Source organism: Equus asinus, chromosome 15 (genome assembly GCF_041296235.1).
Source record: "Equus asinus isolate D_3611 breed Donkey chromosome 15, EquAss-T2T_v2, whole genome shotgun sequence".
NCBI lineage: Eukaryota > Metazoa > Chordata > Mammalia > Perissodactyla > Equidae > Equus > Equus asinus.
Genome location: NC_091804.1, coordinates 5,254,847 through 5,276,629, shown reverse-complemented (window position 1 = coordinate 5,276,629; position 21,783 = coordinate 5,254,847). Strand labels below are relative to the sequence as shown.

At 40.7% G+C, this 21,783-nt stretch overlaps 1 protein-coding gene across 5 annotated transcripts in view; it reads left to right on the top strand.

The window, feature by feature from the left end:
- Positions 1 to 21,783, top strand: part of CFAP61 (cilia and flagella associated protein 61) — a 295,450-nt gene that overhangs the window by 115,904 nt on the left and 157,763 nt on the right. For all 5 annotated transcript variants that reach the window (XM_070485505.1, XM_014855816.3, XM_070485506.1 and 2 more), the window contains 2 exons: positions 10,615 to 10,741; positions 17,437 to 17,514. In XM_070485505.1, the coding sequence (XP_070341606.1) occupies positions 10,615 to 10,741; positions 17,437 to 17,514 (205 nt within the window). The remainder of the gene's footprint in view (positions 1 to 10,614; positions 10,742 to 17,436; positions 17,515 to 21,783) is intronic.

The window sequence follows — 21,783 nt, the reverse complement described above, 5'->3', positions numbered from 1 at the left end:
CATATTGCTTCTCTGAACTGTGTTTCAGTGTAATCCTATTTGATCTTTTAAAAAGTGTACATATATATCAGTTAGCACTTAGGCTAAGCTGTTGTAACAGAAAGACCCTAAAACACAATGGTTTGAGCCAGAAAGAAGTTCCACCTCTATCATGCAGCAGTCCAGACATGAGCAGGTGGTCTAAGGAAAGGAGCAGCTTTTTCCCCCGTGAGGTTGTCCAGAGACCCAGGTTCCTTCTCTTCTTGCCCCGCCATCCCATAGAGCAAAGGTATCTACCTAACGACTGCAGAGTCAGGGGCTCCGTGAATTTGGATGGGAAGAAAAACTACATGTTGATCTTATGAACCTCTAGTTGAAATTTAGTGTCCTTCCATTGTGAATGGAGGCAGCAAGCCTCACAAGTGTTAGCAGAAACCATGACTTTGTAACCAGTGGAAATCATGGATGATTTCATATCATGTTTCGTCTGTTGCATATAACTCAAAATATGTATGCTCATCCTACTTAGAAATTTCAGTAGCAATTTTATTCTCAACCAGAACTTGTTATTTAATGCATTAATAAGGAGATACAGATATTACTTTAACACGTTTTTTAACATTTTGATAACTGTATTTTAATGTAATTTGTTATCTTTTATTTTACACACTTAAAAACATTAGTCTAAGGAGGGGTCCCTAGCATCAGCAGGCTGTCAAAGGGGCCCGTGGCCCACAAAGGTTTAGACCGGCTGCCAGAGTAGGCTCTTGTCCCCCTTGTGATGGGAGCTGGCTCAGAGCACCACAGCCACATTTCAGCTGGCAGGGAAGGGTGGAAAGAGGACGGAGGGAAAGCACTTTCCTCTTATGGGCTCGCATCACTTCTGCTCGTGTCCTGTGGTCAGGAAGTTGGTTGCATGGCCCTACCCAGCTGCAAGGGTGTGCCCGGTGGTGTAGAGGAAGACATCCTTCAAAACCCACATGTTTGTCACAATCAGGGGATGTCCCATTTGTGGATATGACAGTGGGCCATTGTTTTCTAGACAAAGCTTAGATCTTTAATTCTTTACTTTAAATTAAATTCTAAGCACAGAGATCTTTTTAAAGAAATCACACATTTAAAGTTAGAAGTCGGGGCTGGCCCGGTGGTACAGGGGTTAAGTGCCCACATTCTGCTTTGGCGACCCAGGGTTCGCTGGTTTGGATCCTAGGTGTGGACATGGCACCACTTGGCAAAAGCCATGCTGTGGTAGGCGTCCCACATATAAAGTAGAGGAAGATCGGCACGGATGTTAGCTCAGGGCCAGTCTTCCTCAGCAAAAAAGAGGAGGATTGGCAGCAGTTAGCTCAGGGCTAATCTTCCTCAAAAAAATAAAAAATAAAGTTAGAAGTGGTGGTTTTTCCTGTCAGGATTGCTCAGTTCCTAAGGGGAGTATGATGTGGGGAACTGCCGTCTCCCCTCTGCTCTTGTAAAGCCAGACCCCTGCGCCCCTTCAGATGGCTGAACAGGGCCGGGCGACAGCCTGGACGCCCCGACCTGAAGACGCAACTACAAAACATGAAGGAAGGACAGAGTCACACCAGAGATATCTGAATTTGTTAAACAAGGAGTTTGAAGGAATGTCATATCTCACAAAATGAAGTTCAGAAATGTGAGTGTGGGAGTGACCTCAAAGAAGACCAACTGTCACCTTGGCTTGGTCCCTGGCAGTTCTACTGGAGGTGGCACCACCTTCACAGGGCCTTCCCTTTCTGCCCGTGGTTCCCCACAGCATTCTCTAAAGGTTCCAGGGTGTTTTCAGAGGCATTTCCCTGCACTGGCACCTCAGCCAGGGTGCAGGAGGGGTCCAGGTGCCGCCCCAGCGTCCTTTATAAGCCAGGGCCCTGAGTGGGGAAGCTCTGTGGCATGCACCTTGGTGTCTCAGGGACTCACACTAGGCTTTTAGTCAGTGAGGCCTTACAAGGGTTTGTTTGTTCCTGATGTCAAAAAAGACCATCCAGGGGTGGCTGGCAGATCCACAAGGCCATCGTGGACCATGACATCTTGCACCTTCCTGCCCCATGGCATGTGGCTTCCCTTCTCCTGGTTCCCATGCCTTTACTCGAGGAGAGTTCTGTATTTCATATGCTGTTTGGTTCTCCAAGTGTGGTCCGTGGATCAGCAGCATCAGCATCCGCTGAGAACTTGCTAAAATGCAGAATCTTAGGACCTGCCCTGGGACTTCTGAATCTGTGTTTACCTGGGAATCTGTGTTGTTAGCAAGTGCTCCGCTTGATTTTTCTGCACATTAAAGTTTGACAAGTGCTGGAGGTGCTTCTGACTTTTTATGGATATATCATTTGGTAGAAAAGAATTGTGATTGTGTCTCTCCTCCAAGTACAGATTTTCTATAACCATGTAAGCCACATCTACTTTAAACCTTTTGTTATCTGGTAATTTTTGGTTCAGTCCAAGTATTAAGGCCCTTCTGTATTGCATAAATAGAATCTTAGGCTAGATTTTATAAGAATATGTGAACTATGACAGTCTTATGGATTTTTATCTACTTATACAAAGTAATGCTTTAATTTTTCTTATCTTTTTCTAATTCTTGTCTTTTCATACACACCTTCCCATTAACCTATGTTTGTCTAAAACCATCTTTTTAAATTTCAGAACAGATTATCAATGGGAATGCTTTCATATGGAAATAAAAGAAATCCCAACTAGGAATGGCTTCAACCATAGGGCGTTTATTGGCTCACGTAACTAGGAGGTCTAGAGAGAGGCAGGGCTCTAGGATTTGAATCTTCTGGGTCTTGCTTTCTTTCCTTTCTCCACTCTGCTTTCCCCAGTGTCAGTTCCAGCCTGAAGTTGGCTGCCAGCACATTAGCCAAATGGCTTCTGGGTTCCGGGCTGACCTCTCTGCACCCCTGCAGAGAGAGAGGGAGCAGGCTGAAGGCACGTGCTTTCTCTCCCAGAGGACCCCAGCAAACCTCCCTCGTTCATCCAATGCACAACGTTGACAGCGCACTGTGTACCAGCCCTATTCCAGGTGCTGGGGAAGCAGAAGTGACCCAGACAGACAAAGATCCTTGCCCTCGTGGGGCCTGCATTCTAGTTAGAGGAGAAAGACACAAATAAAGGAAAGAGATAAAATAAGTATAGTGTGTAAATGATGAGGGCGAATGGTAAGAGTAAAGCAGAGGGGAGGCTGAGATGCAGGGTTGCAGGGGTGTAAAGGGAAGGCCCGGGGAAGGAGGTGAGGGAGGGAGTCCTGCGGGCAAAGCCAGGGCACAGATCTTTGACTCTTGTTATTCCCACGGTTTTAAAATATATCATGTTCTTCCATTTTTTGCTTCACTTCTCTTGACGTTTGGGATGGATTGTTCTTGCTCTTAAGTTTGGTTACTTTAAATTTCATGGCCTCAGGTTCTGGTGTCCCCCCCAATCTCATTCTTCTTCCCTTGGGAAATTATATTTGTGTCTGTCATCCACCCTCTGGCCGTGCTGGCGAGCCCTGGGACAAATCATTCCTTCAATTGTTAAGGATGTCTACCTTTTCTGTCAACAAGTGCCACGCTAAGGTTTGCCTCATTTCATTTATGACTGCTGGTCTTTGAAAAGAGAACCTCCCCTAGTATTTATGTCAATTTTCACTTGAATGTGTATGAACTAAATGCGTTTTAACACTTTTTACTTCCTATAGTAATCTCTAGGATGTTTCCAAACTTAGTAGGAGGTTAGAATGTGATGTCAATGATTCTCTCTCCTTTTTCTCCTGCATGCCCATTCTTAACCTTCACACTGGCGTTTCCTTCTTGTTTATTCATGAGCGGAGGACACATTTGGGTGAACTGGCCACTCATTCCATCTTTCTGCCCTTCCAAACTACTCTTTTTTGAAATTTGCCATTTTTAATTTGGGGGACTATGTTTCAAACTTGTTTATCCAACTAACACATTGTGCTAGAAATTATTTTCTATGAATAAATAGTTACTGCTAAGTTAAATTATACTACCAATTGTCAACTGTACTCAGTGAATAAAAATGCTCTTAGGTAGCTGGCTTTTGAGTCCTTCCCTCAATGTTTTGTTTTATTTGTTTTTCCATGGGTGACTCACTCATGCCTGGTTGTCATTTTTTCTAGCACGTCACCGTTATACCTATTTCAGGCCCATGTCGTCATTGAGAGTGTTTTGGTGATATGGGTCCTTCTGGTGCTTTTAATCAGACTCCTTGAGTAGAACTCAACAGAAAACTTTATTTCGTCATTATTGTTTTATTTTTTGTCTTGGTTTAAACTGAAATCCCAGTGACTATTGAACTGTTTTATGTTTCTATTACATAGATTGCTCCTTTGGAATTCAGAAAGACTCAAAGTACTTTCTCTTGTTTTCATCCTTTTGTTTTAATTTACTGGCATCAAAATATTGCCCTATATTCTGCAAGGCTGAGTGACTACACACATACACTTCTAGGTGTCTAAGACAATTCATTCATTCAACTTGAGTTTGCAAAATTAACTGTTAAATCTTTTTCCTTCTACTTTTATGTATGATTTTCTATTTTGTTATGTGTGCAGTCTGATTAAAAATGATAAATTCTGGTCTTTGAGACCAGAGTCCACCAAAAATGGGAGAAGAAGAAAGACTCTTGTTGTAAAGCAAGTGCCCAGGGCTGCAAAACTTTCACGACCCATGAAGGGATCCCTGGGCAAGGGCTTTATTTCTTCATGGAGGTGACGTGTCCTGAGGAATCACGGCTTTGGGCATTCAGATACATCAGAGAGGATGTGCAAGAGGGAGGTGACCTAGGGAGAGGTAGGACTACTGGAAGAGTTGAGAAACAACAGCGCCCTAAACAGGACCCCTCAGAGGACTGGAAGGGGGAAGCCATGTGGATGGATAAGGAAAACCACAGCTGATCTCCCTCTCTGATTCAAAGAGGCTTTAGAACCGTGCCTGCGCCCTTGAGAAAAGAAAGGCTAACTCATCCCGGTTACTGAGCAAACACGTTCACTTCCGGGAGAGTCGGGCAAGGTGACGTGCAGAACAGGTAGCGAGCTGGGACTTCTTCCCGGTTACGCAGCCTGGGCCAGAAGGAAGGGGCCTCGCACAGAGCTCATAACACAACAGTGAAGATCAGAAACTTCGTCTCTGAAGCTTGTGAAGAGAGGAAAGTAGGGCCACTTTTAGCTGTATCCAGTAAGCCCACCATCTTTTGCAGTTCTGCCAGGCCTAATTCTGATAAGTAAACATCAAAATGGATTTTGTCTTTTTGAATATTTATTTAGCAGATTAAAAGTTCATTCCACAGAAGGTCTTGGTATCATTTTATAAACTCTCAATGAATATTCAAAGTCTTTATGATTTATCTGAAAATAAGGCAAGAAATAAAGATGGCTGCTTGATAATTGGACAATAAAGACTATCTCCTTTTGATGTGTGTGTGTGTATGACATCCATATGTATTTTAAGATAATATTATTTTAATTAAGGATCACTCATGTTGAGAATAAAACACTAAGCATCCTTACAACCTTGTTTTGAAGTCATTTTATTTTTCAGTGGGGCTTCCTACAGCTAAAACACAGACTGAGGCCTCCACGTCTCCCAGTCCATTTCTAACCTCATTTAAAACTTCAAGAGATTTCAGAATTATTTCTCAGAAGATGGTTCTGGAATCAATAGCAGGACAGCTCCACGAGGGTAGGAATTGTGGACTAGCTTGTTCCTGATGGATCCCCAACACCCAGAACACACTGGGAATGCAGCAGAGGTTTAATGAATATTTGTGACTGAATGAATTAATCATTTTTAATAAAGCCACTTTAGTAATTGATTTTTAAGGACTGCATTTTATTTGAGGACCTATTTCTTATGCATGTTCCTTTTTTGCTTTCTCTGGATGCTCCTGTCATTTGCTATGTAAAAACAATTAGGACATGTACCTATTGCCGTGTTTGTATTTCCCTTTTGCCAACCACAGGTCCCCATCATCTCATTCCAGTTAAGGGCAAAACAAACAGGCGGCCGTTGCTGGCGCCTGATGTGTAAGCAGTCATGTATGCACTGGCCACTTGCCTCAGAGCCCTGGGTGAAAGGGTCACCTGTGGAGTAAACCTACATTCTGCTTTTTGAACTCAGCAAAAACAATTGAAAAATAGCTCTTAGAGGCAAATACTAGACAACAGAGAGCAGCCTTGTCCAATAGAAGTCAGAGTGAGCTACATATGTAATTGTAGATGTTCTAATAGTCACCCTAATTAAAAAATCAAAAAATAGGTGGAACTGTAATATTTATTAGCTAACCCCTTATAGTTAAAATATTACTGTTTCAAGATGTAATCAATATAAATAAATATTAATGAGATGTTTTATGTCCTTTTTTATACCAAGTCTTTAGAATTCAGTGGAGGTTTTACACGTGCAGCTTGTCTCCTTTTGGAGCAGCCACGTTTCATGGGCTCAGTAGTCACGTGTCGCTCATGGCTCCCGTCTGGACAGCGCAGATTTAGAGTAGGGCACAAACCTACTGCTATTGTCCATCCCCCCCGAAACTCTAGGAACACGTGAAAATGGTGCCGTATTCTTTGGCAAATATAAATAGCAGAGGGAAGAGCTTCACAATATAACACAAAATGGTGTGTCGCCTAATCTACGGTAGATTTTCGTGGACAAACTGGTGAAATAAAGTTTGGGTTTTTGTGATACTTGGCAGTCAAACAGCCCCATATCCCATTGAACATTTGTGGAGTGCTACTGTGGGCTAGGGAAAGCCCCAGCCTTTCGGAGCGGAACCTGATGTGGTCTGAGCTTCGAGCCTTGCCAGAGGGAAGAGGTCGACATCCCAGAAAGCACAGGATAGTGCAATAAAGATGTGCAAAAAGTGTTACATGCTCATTCACTCTCCTGGCTCCCACAACACTCTTAATAACGCGATTGTAGCATTTATCAGATATAGAAGCATGGGGAAAAGTCTCTGGCCATCTATATGTGAGCTGTATAACTCACCCACTTAACAGGCATTTCTTGAGCACCTCTTACGTGCTAGGCATTGTGCTAGCCATGGGGATGCAGCAGTGAGCAAATGGACCAAAATTCTTAGCCTCATGAAGTTTTATTTTAGTGGGAGGAGGGAAACAATGAACAAAACAAGTAGGAGGTAGGAAATACTATGGAGAAAAATAGAACAGGGAGTGAAGATGGGAGTGTCAGGGTTTCTAGACTTTAAATAGCGGGGTCAGGGGTAGGGAGGGCCTCACTGAAGGGAAGTTGGAGCGAACACTTGATGTTGAGGTGAGGGAACAGGCTTGCATATTTGGGTGGGGCGGGCAGAAATCTGTGTAAGAACTCCTGATGAGGGAGTGTGCCTAGAATGTTTGAGGACACCTGTGAGGGGAGCAGGGAGAGCAAGAAGGTGACTGTTTGGAGATGAGTCAGAGGGAGGAGGCTCCAGGAATGGAGGGGCTCTCAGCCCTTCTAGGACTTGGGCTTTTACTTGAAGGGAAATGGGAAACATAGCTGAGGTCCTAACCTTGGTCCATGGGTAGAAGGCAGGGGGAAGATTGCATGTTTATTAAGCTTTTACTGAAAGTTAGCACTGCCTTCTATTGTGAAAGTAGACAACAAACCACAATAGTATCAGTAGTACCTGTAACTTTCTCTTAAATTGAAAGGACAGGTATTTTCCTATCATATTACAGGATTTGCAGATATCTGCAAATATTAGTTATGGCTTGTACTCATCTATATACAAAATTATGGAAATTATTAGACTTCTTCTGAATCATGTTATTATGAGGCTAATGTATTGTAATCCTACATATTTTATTTTATCAATTTAAAAATATTATTCTGAGAGGGGTCCTTGGCATAATGGATGTTAAGAACACCTGTATTATTGGGATTTGAGTATCAGAGCCATATGATCTGCCTTAGTGCTTAATGAGCACCACTCTATCTGCTTTGTTGAGGATGGATTGTTGAGGGCAAAGGTGGAAGCCTAGAGACATTAGGATGCTGCTGCAATAACTCAGGCAAGAGGTGGTGGTGTTGGGGCCAGCACTGGAGGTCCTGAGGAGTACTTGGATTCTGGATGCATTTCAAAGGGAGAGCCAACTGGATGTGCTGCTGGGCTGGAAGTGAGGCCTGTGAGAAAGAGAGCCAAGATGAAGCCAAGGGTTTGGGCCTGGACCACTGAAAGGATGGAGTTGCCATTAACTAAGATGGGAAAGAGGGCTGGTGGAGGGCTTTGGAATGCTAAGATTGAGAGGACTGTTAGATAGCCAAGTGTTTTCATTTGGGAGATGCAGGATCCAGCCTTTTGTCTGATATCAGTTTCTGAGAGAGGTGTATTAAACTTTACGGATATTGGTCAAATCGTCATAATTCTGTGAACTTTTACTTCAATATTCTGAAGCTATGTTTTTAGATCCCTACAGATTTGATACTGCCATATCTTCCTAGTGAATTTTTTAAATAAATATATAATTGATATTTAGAATATATATTGATAGTCATTTGATGAGTCAAAATGAAGATATATACTCTACATGGTAACTCCTTTTTTTGTTGAGATATAATTGACATACAATATTTTTACTTTTGTTATTAAATAGAGACTTATTTGCCTCCTAATGCTTTTGCCTTGAGGTCTAGTTTATCCGTTATTTATATTGCTACACCAGCTTAGTTTTTGGCTTTTAGTTGCCATTCCCCTTTCCTTTTCCTTTCAACTTGCTTTGGTATCATATACTTTTTGGTAACAGCTTCTTTGAGATATAATTCACATACCATACAATCACCCACTTAAAGTGTACAATTCAATGGTTTTTAGTACATTCACAGTGTTGTACAACCATCACCACTTTCTGGTTCCTAAACATTTTCATCACCCGATAGGATACCCCATACCCATTAAGAAGTCACTCCTTTTCCCTCCTCCCCACAGCCCCTGGCAGCAGCTATGTTACTTTCTGTCTCTATAAATTCGTCTATTGTGGACATTTCATATCATTGAATTATACAATATGTGCCCTTTTGTATGTGGCTTCTTTCACTTAGTGTACTGTTTTCAAGGTTCGCCCATGTTGTGGCATGTATCAGTGCTTCATTCCCTTTTAGGGCTGAATAATATTCCATTGTGTGGGTAGACCACATTTTGTTTATCTGTTCAGAGTTGATGGACATTTGGGTTCTTTCCGCCTTTGGGGCTATTATGAATATTGCTACTGTGAACATTCACGTACAAGGTTTTGTGTGGGCTTATATTCTTAATTCCCTTGGGTATTTTCCTAGTACTTTTGTGGTCTTGTTTTTTACATTTATATCTTTAATCCATCCAAACTATCAGATGTTGGTGAAGGTGGCCATATCAGAACCAAGTTCTTACCGTTTACTTAAAAATTGCTCATAAATATTATTAAGGTGGTATTAATTGATAATCTTTATACCAATTAATTATAGATGTAGGTTGTTCTTTGCGAATATGCCGCTTTGTCCATAGTATAGAAGCATACCTTAAAATTTAAGCACAAATATTCACTACAATCGAAAGTAGGTATTTTACTTTAGTTATATTAGGAAGAGTAGCCTATTGAGTATTAATACCTGTTTAGCAATAAATTTAATAATTTATCAGTTCTATTTAGTAATAATACCCTCATGACCGGAGAGCATTCAATGCAAGGCCAGCTACATAATATGCAGGACCCATTACAGAATGAAAATGTGGGGGTCTAGCCTAAGATGAGGAAGTCATCTCTCCTTCCCATGGGCCCACCACTCCAACCCATGGCAAACAGGCATCTTCCAATGGCTTGCAACCTCTGCACTGGGATGCTCTCAATAACTGGATGGGGGTGAGCAAGAGGTTCACAGCGAATTGCCAAACACACCATGTCACTGCCTGCCCCAGGTGGGGATATCTACCACCTTGCTCTGACTAGAGACTCCATGAGGCAGGTGCCTGACCCCTGACCCTCCCTGTGCCCGTGTCCAGGACCCCACTGAAGGTGGAGCATGATGGCTAAACGTGGGCCTCCCCTTACGAGTGCAACCCAGTTGTCGCCCCTGGCAGAGGTCAGCAGCAGTCATGGGGCAAGGATGGGGAGGCCCCTTGGGGCCCAACGTGCCAGGGGCAGGGAACAGATGGGAGAGAATGGTGGGAGGTGAGTACTATCTGTGAGCCAAGGCTCCAAGCCACTGGCCTTGCTCCATTGTCCAACTTAACTTTACGTAAAAACACAAAATCAAAGATAAAATTATTAAGGATTTTAAAGACTCATGAAGCCAGCCGAGGTTCAAGGTATTTTCTTAACTCCTTAACATACTTTAAAATTTGGGGGAAGAATTTGCCTTTATGTATGAGGTAAATATAAAACAAGGCATGGTACTGAACATTTTAAATTAAATGAATTTAGAGTGTAACTCTGTGTTGTCTCTGGTTAATGGAATTATCAGTGATTTTTACCTTATTCTTTGCACTTTTTTTACATGTGTTTTCTAGGTTCTCTAGAATGAAATGAGTTACTTTTGCAGTTAGGATACTATTTTATATAAGTGCGATATGTTACAATTTTGTCTCCATTTTTGGGAGGGAATACATATTTTAGTACCTTAACCTAAAAAATAGGTCTCTCTCCTTACCCAGGTCCATTAATATAAGATTTGCCACTTTCTCGGATACTCCTGGTGTTGAAAATCTCGTCAGCACCCTGATGCTGAGTAAGAGCATACTGGAGGATTTAAAACAATACAACAAGGCTCACAGAGACCCTGTAAGTACCTGCTATGACCAGACTGGCTTTCTTTTCCTCACGCCATGGGACCGTTATGACCCATGTAGGTTCAACTCTGAAGTTTCCTTGGACCTCACTTGAAGAATCATGTGCTGGGAAGTGGCAGTGGTGGGCTTGGAAGATGGGAGCAAGAGGAGAAAAACAAGGGAACTGAGGTTTAAGGAAGTGAGGCTGTTCTCCTCACTGGGGGCCCAAAGGGGCTGATCAGATAATCTAAATCCTTATCACGAGGATGGAAAATTTGGACTTGATCCAAACAAGTGTCATGAAACAAGATAGATTCCAGCATTTGGAAGAGGCAAATCTGACCTAGGTTAGTGAACGGTAGCTCAGGAATCTGTGGGTGCCTCGTGCCCACTCCAGCAGCACTGGATATCAGATTTAGGGCATGGCACCCCATTTCCACCCTACTGGATGATGAGTGTGTCCATATCTTGTTGTTGAGCTGGCTGCATCCTCAAGGATGGCGTGGGCTGGAGAAGATCCTGTTCTCTTTCTAGTGTAGTAACCATACTGTACTTTTGCCATGGCACAGGGCAAGCTAGCAGAGGTCCTTACATTAACACTGCTTTCTTAAGGACCATGCCAGGTAACATAATCAGATGTGAAATAATGCATGTAGTTAGAGAAATGCTTAGTTACTTTTTTTTTTAAGATTTTTTTTTTCCTTTTTCTCCCCAAACCCCCCCGCCCCAGTACATAGTTGTATATTCTTTGTTGTGGGTCCTTCTAGTTGTGGCATGTGGGATGCTGCCTCAGCATGGTTTGATGAGCAGTGCCATGTCCACGACCAGGATTCGAACCAACGAAACATTGGGCCACCTGCAGCGGAGCGTGCGAACTTAACCACTCGGCCATGGGGCCAGCCCCCGCTTAGTTACTTTTTTTGATAAATTTTATTTAAAAAATCTTCATAGAAGTATAACTGATAAACAGCTTGATGGATTTCACAATTTGAATGTACCATGTATGAGCACCTGCTTCAGGAAATGGACTAACCCCAGCCGGCTAGAAGTCCCCCTCATGCTCCCTTTCTGTCACTTTACCCCAAGGTTAATACTGCCTTGACTACTAAGATCATAGATTAGTTATGCCTTCTTTTGAATCTTATTTAAAGGAAATCATACACAGTGTTTTCTGATACCAGGCTTCTTTTGCTCAGCAATGTTTGTGAGATTCACCCATATCATGGTGTAAAGTATTTCATTGCGTGCATATGCCACACTTTATTTCTTCATCCTACTGTTAAGGACATTTGGGGAGTTCCCAGTTATTGGCTCTTTTGAATAAATCTTTTAGTTAACTTTTAAGTCATCAAGAGGGAGACACCAAACACAAATGTAGTGAAACATTTAATGTTTGTAAAGACATTGAAGTAAAATAAAACTTCCTCCAGCATATGTTTTTGTTTTGTTTTGTTTTAGTCTCTGTTTCTTCATTTTTTGTTCCTTCCCTCCTGGCTTGCCAACCATGTAGTATGATGTAGTGCCCTGGTTCTCAAAGTGTGGTCTAAGGAACCCCAGGGGTCTCTGAGATATGAATTTTCAGGAGGTCTGTGAGGTAAAAATTATTTTCATAAAAGAGTAAGAAATTATTTTCCTTTTCCACTGTATTGATATTTGCACTGATGGTAAAAGGCAATGGTGAGCAAAACCTTGGGAGGCTCAGTGTGGATCAAAGCAGTGGCACCAAATTTCCCAGTGGTCATCAAGTTCTTCCTGCAATGCACTCACAGTAGCAACAGGAAAAGAAAACCCACAGTGGAATATCACTGCACACCAAATAGAATATCTAAAACAAAAAGGGTGCCACCACTAAATGCTGGCAAGGATTCAGGGAAATCGGATCACTCATATGTTGCTGGTGGGAATGTAAAATGGTACGGCTGCTCTGGAAAACATTTTGGCTGTTTCTTAAGAAAACTAAAAATTCAATAAAGGCCATATATGACAAACCCACAGCCAACATCATAGTCAATGGGGAAAAACTGAAAGCCATCCCTCTGAGAACAGGAACAAGACAAGGTGCCCACTCTCATCACTCTTATTCAACATGGTACTGGAGGTTTTGGCCAGAGCAATTAGGCAAGAGAAAGAAATAAGAAGAATCCAAATAGGATATGAAGAAGAGAAACTCTCGCTGTTTGCAGACAACATGATTTTATTATATATAGAAAACTTAAAGAATGCATCAAAAAACTACTAGAAATAATCAACAACTACAGCAAAATTGCAGGGTACAAACTCAACTTACAAAAATAAGTTGCATTTCTATACTCTCATAACGAGCTAACAGAGAACTCAAGAATACAATCTCATTTACAATCACAACAAAAAGAATTAAATATTTAGGTATAAATTTAACCAAGAAGGTGAAAGACCTATTCAATGAAAACTGTAAGACATTACTGAGAGAAATTGCTGATGACATAAAGAGATGGAAAGACCTTCCATGCACATGTATTGGAAGAATAAACATAGTTAAAATGTCCATACTACACAAAGCAATCTACAGATTCAGTGCAATCCCAATCAGAATCCCAATTACATTCTTCACAGAAATAGAACAGAGAATCCTAAAAGTCATATGGGGCAGCAGAAGACCCCAATTAGCTAAAGCAATCCTGAGAAAAAAGAACAAAGCTGGAGGCATCACAATCCCTGACTTAAAAATATACTACAAAGCTATAGTAATCAAAACAGCATGGTACTGGTAAAAACAGACACACAGATCAATGGGACAGAATTGAAAGTCCAGAAATAAAACCACACATCTATGGACAGATAATCTTCGACAAAGGTGCTAAGAACATGCAATGGAGAAAAGAAATTGTCTTCAATAAATGGTGTTGGAAAAACCGGACAGCCACATGCAAAAGAATGAAAGTAGACCGTTATCTTTTGCCATACACAAAAATAAACTCAAAATGGATCAAAGACTTGAAGGTAAGACCTCAAACCATAAAACTTCTAGAAGAAAATATAGGCAGTATACTCTTTGACATCCATCTTAAAAGTATCTTTTCGAAAACCATGTCTACTTGGCCAAGGGAAACAAAAGAAAAAATGAACAAGTGAGACTTCATCAGACTAAAGAGCTTTTGCAAGGCAAAGGAAACTAGGATCAAAACAAAAAGATAATCCACCAATTGGGAGAAAATATTTGCAAATCATATATCCGACAAGGGGTTAATCTCCATAATATGTAAAGAACTCACACAACTGAACAACACAAAAACAAACGACCCAATCAAAAAATGGGCAGAGGATATGAACAGACATATCTCCAAAGAAGAAATACAGATGGGAAATAGTCACATGAAAAGATGTTCAACATCACTAATCACCAGGGAATGCAAATCAAAACTACACTAAGACATCGCCTTACATCTGCTAGAATGGCTATAATCACCAAGACAAAAAATAACAAATGTTGGAAAAGTTGAGGAGAAAAGGGAACCCTCACACACTACTAGTGGGAATGCAAACTGGTGCAACCACTATGGAAAACAGTATGGAGATTCCTCAAAAAATTAAAAATAGAAATACCGTATGACCCAGCTATCCCACTACTGGATATTTATCTAAAGAACTTGAAATCAACAACTCAAAGAGACTTATGCACCCTTACGTTCATTGCAGCATTATTCACAATAGGCAAGATGTAGAAGCACCCCAAGTGCCCATCAACTGATGACTGGATGAAGGAGATGTGGTGTCTATATATATATATACAATGGAATACTACTCACCGTAAAAAGACAAAATTGGGGGCTGGCCCCGTGGCCGAGTGGTTAAGTTCGTGTGCTCCATTGCAGGCGGCCCAGTGTTTCGTTGGTTTGAATCCTGGGCGCGGACATGGCACTGCTCATCAAACCACGCTGAGGCAGCATCCCACATGCCACAACTAGAAGGACCCACAACAAAGAATATACAACTATGTACTGGGGGGGGGGGCAGCGGGTTGGGGAGAAAAAGGAAAAAATAAAATCTTTTTTTTTAAAAAAAAAAAAAAGACAAAATTGCCCCATTTGCAACGACATGGATAGACCTGGAGAGTATTATGTTAAGCAAAATAAGCCAGACAGAGAAAGACAAACACCATATGATCTCACTCATATGTGGAAGATAAACACACACACGGACAGAGGGAACAGTTCAGTGGTTACTGGGGGAAGATGTGTTGGGGGTGAGCACAAAGGGTGAAGGGGCGCATTTATGTGGTGATTGACAAATAATAATGTATAACTGAAATTTCTCAATGTTGTAAACTATTATTACCTCAATAAAAATAAAATAAAGTAAAACTAAAAATGCAGCTATCATATGACCTAGCAATTGTACTCCTGGGCATTTATCTCAAAGAAGTAAAGACTTGTACACGAATGTTCATAGCAGCTGGAATCGGCCCAAATGTCCTTCAGCAGGTGAATGAGTAAGCACCCTGTGGCCCATCCATGCCGTGAAACAGGACCCAGCAATACAAAGGACTGAACTGTTGATACAGGCATCAACTTGGATGATTTCCAGAGAATTATGCCAAGTGGAAAAAAGGCCAATTCTTAAAAGTTACATACTGTATGACTCCACTTATGTGATGTTTTTGAAATGACAAAGTTTTAGAAATAGAGAACAGATCGTTTGTTGCCATGGGTTAAGAACAGGAGGAGGGCAGGGGTCGATGGGTGTGATTATAACAGGCAACTCAAGAGATCTTTGTGTTGGAACTGTTCAGTATCTTGACTGTGGTCATGGATAAATTTGTGTAGAACTTACACACACACACACACACAATCACATCACTGTGCATTCCTAGCTTGTCATATTATGGTAGAGTTTTGCAGAATGTTTCCATTCAGGGATACTGGGCAAAGTGTACAAGGCATCTCTCTGTATATTTTCTTACAACTGCCTGTGAATCTACAACTATCTCATGAATTTAAAAAAGAAAGGGGAAAGCTGGTTTCACTTGAAGCAGGAAACATTATCAACTTTATTAGATCTCTATCCTTGAGTACATGTATTTTCAGTGTTCTGTGTGGCAAAATAAGTACACGTACAGCTCCTCTGCTGCAGGCTCAATTATGTTGGTTGTTTCAAGAAAGAGCATTTTTGTAGTTGTTTGAGTTGCATTCTCAATCAGCCACTTTCATGTGTTTTCATGAAACACCATTTTTACTTGAAAGAACAGCTGGCAGACAAAGTATGATTATTCAGTCTTGGGTAGTTGGCAAACATTTTCTTAAAAATGAATGAATGAATGAAAGAGGTGAGCCTTTAACTCTAAGAAAACAATGGACAGGAACTGGCCCGGTGGTGCAGTGGGTACATTCATGTGCTCCACTTTGGCAGCCTGGGCTTTGTGGGTTCGGATCCCAGGCCTGGACCTACACACTGCTCATCAGGCCATGCTGTGGCAGCGTCCCACATGCAAATTAGAGGAAGAGTGGCATGGATGTTAGCTCAGGGACAATCTTACTGACCAAAAAAATGAAAAAAAAGAAGAAAACAATGGACAGCATTTGTCCCCTATGATAAAATCCAAGCTTTCAAGAAAAAATTAGAATTTTGGAAAATTAGTATCTTTTCACATGAACTTGACAGCTTCCCGATACTTAAAAGACTTTTTCTGATGAGACTGGTGGTGATATTACCAAATGTGATGTTTTGATATTTTGTAATGAAGTAGGTCAACATTTGGAAAAGTTTGCATAAGGTTGGTGAGTCATTATTTTCCAGATAAATAATACATGATGTTACAAAACCATGCATAGGTAAAAGAGTCATTCAAAGTGCAAAATAGACCAGTGAATTTTAAGGTAGTGATATATACGAAGTTCACTGATGTGGTTTCAGATTCCATGTTGCAACTAATCGTTAAAACACTCCCACTTGTTGAGTTTTGGTGTAGCAGCAAAGAAGTATATCCATAATTATCTAAAAAGATTATTTAAATACTTCCCTGTTTTCCAACTATGTATCTTTGTGAAGACAGATTTTTTTTCTTATACTTCAACCAAAATAACCTATTGCAGCAGATTGAATGCGGAAGCTGATATGAGCATCCAACTGTCTTCCATTAAGCCAGACATTAAAGAGATTTGCAAAAATATAAAACAATGCTACTCTGCTCTCTAAATATTTTTGTCAAATTTTAAAATTTATTCAATTAATAAGTTAAACAAAAGTTAATAAACAAATTCGTAATTTTCTCTGTTTTAATTTCTAATATAGAAAATAGTGATAGATATTACATACATAAACCAAAGCTCTTTGGAATCCTCAGGGCATAGGGGTCCTGAGATCACAAGATTTGAGAACCACTGATGTAGAGCTAAAGAAAACAGATTCTGAGTCAAAGGGACCATAGTGTGAATCACAGATCCATCCCTTACTAGCTGAAGATCTTGGCTTGTTACTCAGCCTCCCGAGCCTGTTTTCCTGTGAATAGAATAGAGGTACTGATTCTCCTTACCTCTTGGAGGTGGAGTGAGGGTTAAATGAACACGAGGAGGGCATTTAACTTCCTACCTGGTTCATAGGGAAGTGTTGATAGATGTTGGTTTTGACTATCATTGTCATTATGGGATCATGGGTAAAATCCATGTTGACTGCTTACAGGAACATTGATAGTGATATTTTTAAGGGTCTAAAAATTTATGCTTATCTTTTCAGGATGGGACACCACTGCAGGCATTTGTAGCTGAAGTTGCAGAACAAGTAGTTGGCATTGCAGTGATCAGAAATGAAATGGTAAATTGTGAAACGGATATTAGTTTCCTTAATTGTGTCTTTTTATATCATGAATTAGCATGTAATGCCTCTTTTGAAGTTTCATTTTTATTTATTTAATATGAATGCTTCCTTTTTCTGAAGGATATAAATCATCATCCGTTTGCATCCCACTTGGCGGCTTTCCAATTCTCTATTTTTTTCAGTTCAAAATGTTTAAAATATTATAAAAATACATAAAAACATTCATATTCTAAAAATTCAAGTAAGCTTTTACCATCAGCAAAAACAAAAGTTCCACTGCTCTCCCCAGAGGATTCCTACTATTAACAGTTAGACATTTATTCCTTCCAGTGTTCTTCCTTGCACTTAATTACATGCATCTTGTATGTATGTGTATGTTGTCAAGTGGACATCTAATTTTTTTTTCCCAACGTATAGCCAGTTATTCCTACGTATTTGTCACTGAGTAGTCCATTCTTTCCCTACTGATTTAAAATGTCATCTTTCCATTATTAGATTTCCATGTGTCTGTGTCTATTTTTCCTCTCTATTCTGTTCCATGGATTTATTTATTGATATCTGTTGCCTTATCATGTGCTTTGGTATCTGGTAGGAGAGTCTTCTCTCGTTTGTCTTTTCTAAATTTTCTTGGTTTACTTAGATATTTCCTCTTCCTGATAAACCTTGTACTGCTATGAATTTATTTGCTCCTATGTGGATTTTATAGAACAGGTTAGGCAGAAATGACAATTAAAATATTAAAACTTTCCCTCTAGGAGCATGGCTTCCTCTCTTGTCATTGTTGAATCCTTTTGGGTTCTTCAGAAAAGTTTTGGGGCTTCTTTCATACAAGTTTTTTGTGCCGGATGCTTTGTTCGCCCCACAGGTTCATCCTCTGCCCTGTCCTGCCCCAGGGAGCCTGAGCTGGTGGGTAGCATCACGAATGCCTTTACCCTTCAGCTTCTGATTGGGTTTGGCCAATGGGGAACCCTGATGAGAGGACGGGAGGAGAGTGAGAATGGGATGCCTCGAGCTGGCTCATCTCCCCACTGAATTCCCTCACCTTTTCAAGGTGGCTTCTTCTCCAGGACCGTTTTTTTTGGATTCTGGTAACCAGGACCTCCCATGCCACCCACCTAGGGTGGTAATAGCTTGCAGTTGCTGCTATGCTTTCCCTATTGGTTTCCCTGCCCACACCCCCTCCTTGTAAATAGTCCCTTTGTTACACCCACCTCCAATTACCCTGATTTGAACATACCGTCTGTTTCCTGCTGAGACTCTGACTGATACAGTCCTGGACATTTATGATTTATTTCTACGTGTTTTATATTTTTCTGGGTATTGTGAATAAATACTTTTTTTCATTGTATGTTTTAAATGTTTATTTTGGTGTATGGAAAAACTACTCATTTTTGTATTGTGATCTTTTTGAAGTGTCTTATTAGCTCTGAGAGTTTGTCAATTGATTCTCTTTTGTGGTACAGTGTCACTTATAACCATATTTTATTGGTTAAAACAGTTACAGGGCATGCTCAGATTCCAGGGATGGAGAAATAGACTCTACCTCTTGATGGGAGTGTAGCTAGCTCACTCTGCAGAAGAGCATGTGACATATGAATTACTGTCATGGCCATCTTTTTGGAAAATAGAATCTGCTGAACTTTCTTTTAAAAATATTTATGGGGCTGCCCCGTGGCATAGAGGTTAAGTTCAGCCTGCTCCCCTTTGGCAGCCCAGGTTCATGGGTTCCATCCTGGGTGCGGACATGCACGACTCGTCAGCCACGCTGTAGTGGCAACCCATATACAAAGTGGAGGAAGATTGGCACAGGTGTTAGCTCAGGGCTAATCTTCTTCAGCAAAAAATAAACAAATAAGTAAAAATTTATACTTATTTATATTTTCCAATTTTATTGTATGTTTAGAATAACATTGAATAGTAGTGTTTGTAACAGGTGCTTTTGTGGTGTTCCTGATTTTATGAATGATTCTAGACTTTCCTCCATTTAATATAATATTTGCTGTACTTTTTTAGAAGGCATGCTTTATCAAGTTAAGGAAATTCCCTCCTATTTCTAGTTTACTAATAGTTTCTATTATGAATGAGTGTTGAATTTTACCAAATGTGTTTTTGGCATTTATTGAGATGTTCATATGGTTTTATTCCTCTAATGTATTCAAACTATCCTCCTTCTTGGATTCATTTCTCTTTTGATTCAATATATCTTTGAATAATTCTTTTAGAGAGAGTGATAGGTGGTAGGATCTCTGAATCCATACATATCCAAGAAGTTTTCATTATGTTCTCACACTTGAATACTCATTTGGCTGTGTATAGAATTCTTACTCAAATTGTTTCTCAGCAGAATGTCGATGTGTTTACTCTCATTGTCTTCCAGTACCCAATGTCACCCATAAAATATAATCTGATGTATCTTTGTTTTCTTTCTTTCTTGAAAATTAGTTTTTTCTTTTTATCCCTGAAATTCTGAAATTTTACTGAGGAGTGTCTCATGCCTCTTTAGAGCTTAGGAACATCTTTCTTCTCTGTTTTCATTAATTACTTCTTCCCTTTCATTTCCTCTATTCTCCTCTTCTTGAATTCCTTTTTAGGTGGATATTGGACCTTTGGAATTGATCCTTCACTATCTCTTATCTTTCTTCTCATATTTTTTAATCTCTTGTACTTCTTACTCTTTATTCTAGGGGCTTTCCTTGATTTGTCTTCTGGTTTCCTAATTCAGTGTTCAGCCTAGTCTATTCTATTATCCAGGCCTTCTATTGGAATTTAAATTCCAGGGTTCATATATTTAACTTCCAAGTCTCTTCCTTGTTTTCTTATTGCTCCTTTTTGTGTAGCAGCTTGTTTGTTATACTATATGCAAGCTCCTTCTAAGTATCTCTGAGGACAGTGAGTAAAATTTTTAAAAAATTCTCTTCTATTCCCTGGATACTCTGTTTCCTCTGGAGTAAGTTGTATGTTTCTCTATTCTGGTCTTTTGCATTTGTCAGTTTTCCCCAAAAGTCTGTCCTTGTCATGAATGAAAGATTAAATTATCAGTATGGCTGGCTGGCATGGGTATCCTTGACAGTTGTGCATATCTGCTTCTCCGTTGCATCTCTCCAGTCTCTGGGAGGGCTGCCCACCCCTCTGTCTAGTTGGGAGGGAGCATCAGTCATCTGGCTTCCCCTCGTGGTGCTCAAATGGAGGCCTGGCTGGCAGTAGACAGGGACTCTCAGTTTGAGTGGCCCAAAGTAGGAAGGTTTAGCTTAGTGATAGAGGACTTGGTATTTTTCCTTCCAAGGTAAGTCTGCCTTACTCTTCCATTCCCCATCACTCCCACTCATTATTTAAAAAATAAATTTTGGTTGTTATTTTAAGTGATTTGGGATGGGAGGAGAATTAGATGCACATGGCCCATCTGCTGTTTTGAGCTAATAACCTCTGTTGGCTCTTTGTTTTTCTATGATTTCTCAGCCCTACGTTTGTTACTCATTTTATTTTATAATGAGGGATGCCTCCTTGGTAATTAAAGAAAAGTCTTAGGGTGTAAAGGCAGTCTTAGGGTCAGTGCAGACGAAAGGTCAGACATTGCCAGAATTGCCCTCAGGTACCACCACTGGTCTGGTTACCCTGAGCCCCATTTCCTATGTGCTTTGTGGTAAAAGCTGGAAAGACAATGAACCATGGGGGCATGGACACAGACTTCACAGTTTTCCTGAATTTTCTACTCCCAGCTTTGCCAATTACAGGGCACATCAAGTTCCTTGCATTCCCTAATTCCTCTTCTTGAAAGTGTGCTTTTAGGGCAATTTTACTGTGAAAATTAAGAAGAAATATAAATAGGTGCTTTCCAATGTGCATGTGGTTTGATTTTTTCCTGCGTATCAGGTGTGTTTACTGCTCCTGTCATAAGAGAGAGACACACTGACTCTGGAGAGTGCCCCCACCCCCACAGGGTGCATGCTGGGAGGAGAAGCAGGACAGGCTGACCCAGTGCACAGTTAGCACGGGGGAGGCCCTGGCTCCCTCCCCCTGATGTCGGGGACAAAAGATGGTGATAGAACCAGGCCCATAGAAATAGGGGCAGGGTGCCCATTATTTCCTTTTACAAAGAAATACCAGTCCTTTAAATTACCTTCCTCCATGTAAAAATGTAATATCTCACAGGCATAAAAAGTTTAAGGAATGCTTACAGATAAGGCCCAACCTCCCAGTTTTATTACAGGCCAACCCAACCACGTGTGCAGGTCAAAATGCGTGACTTGTGGGAGGGCAGCTTTCCAC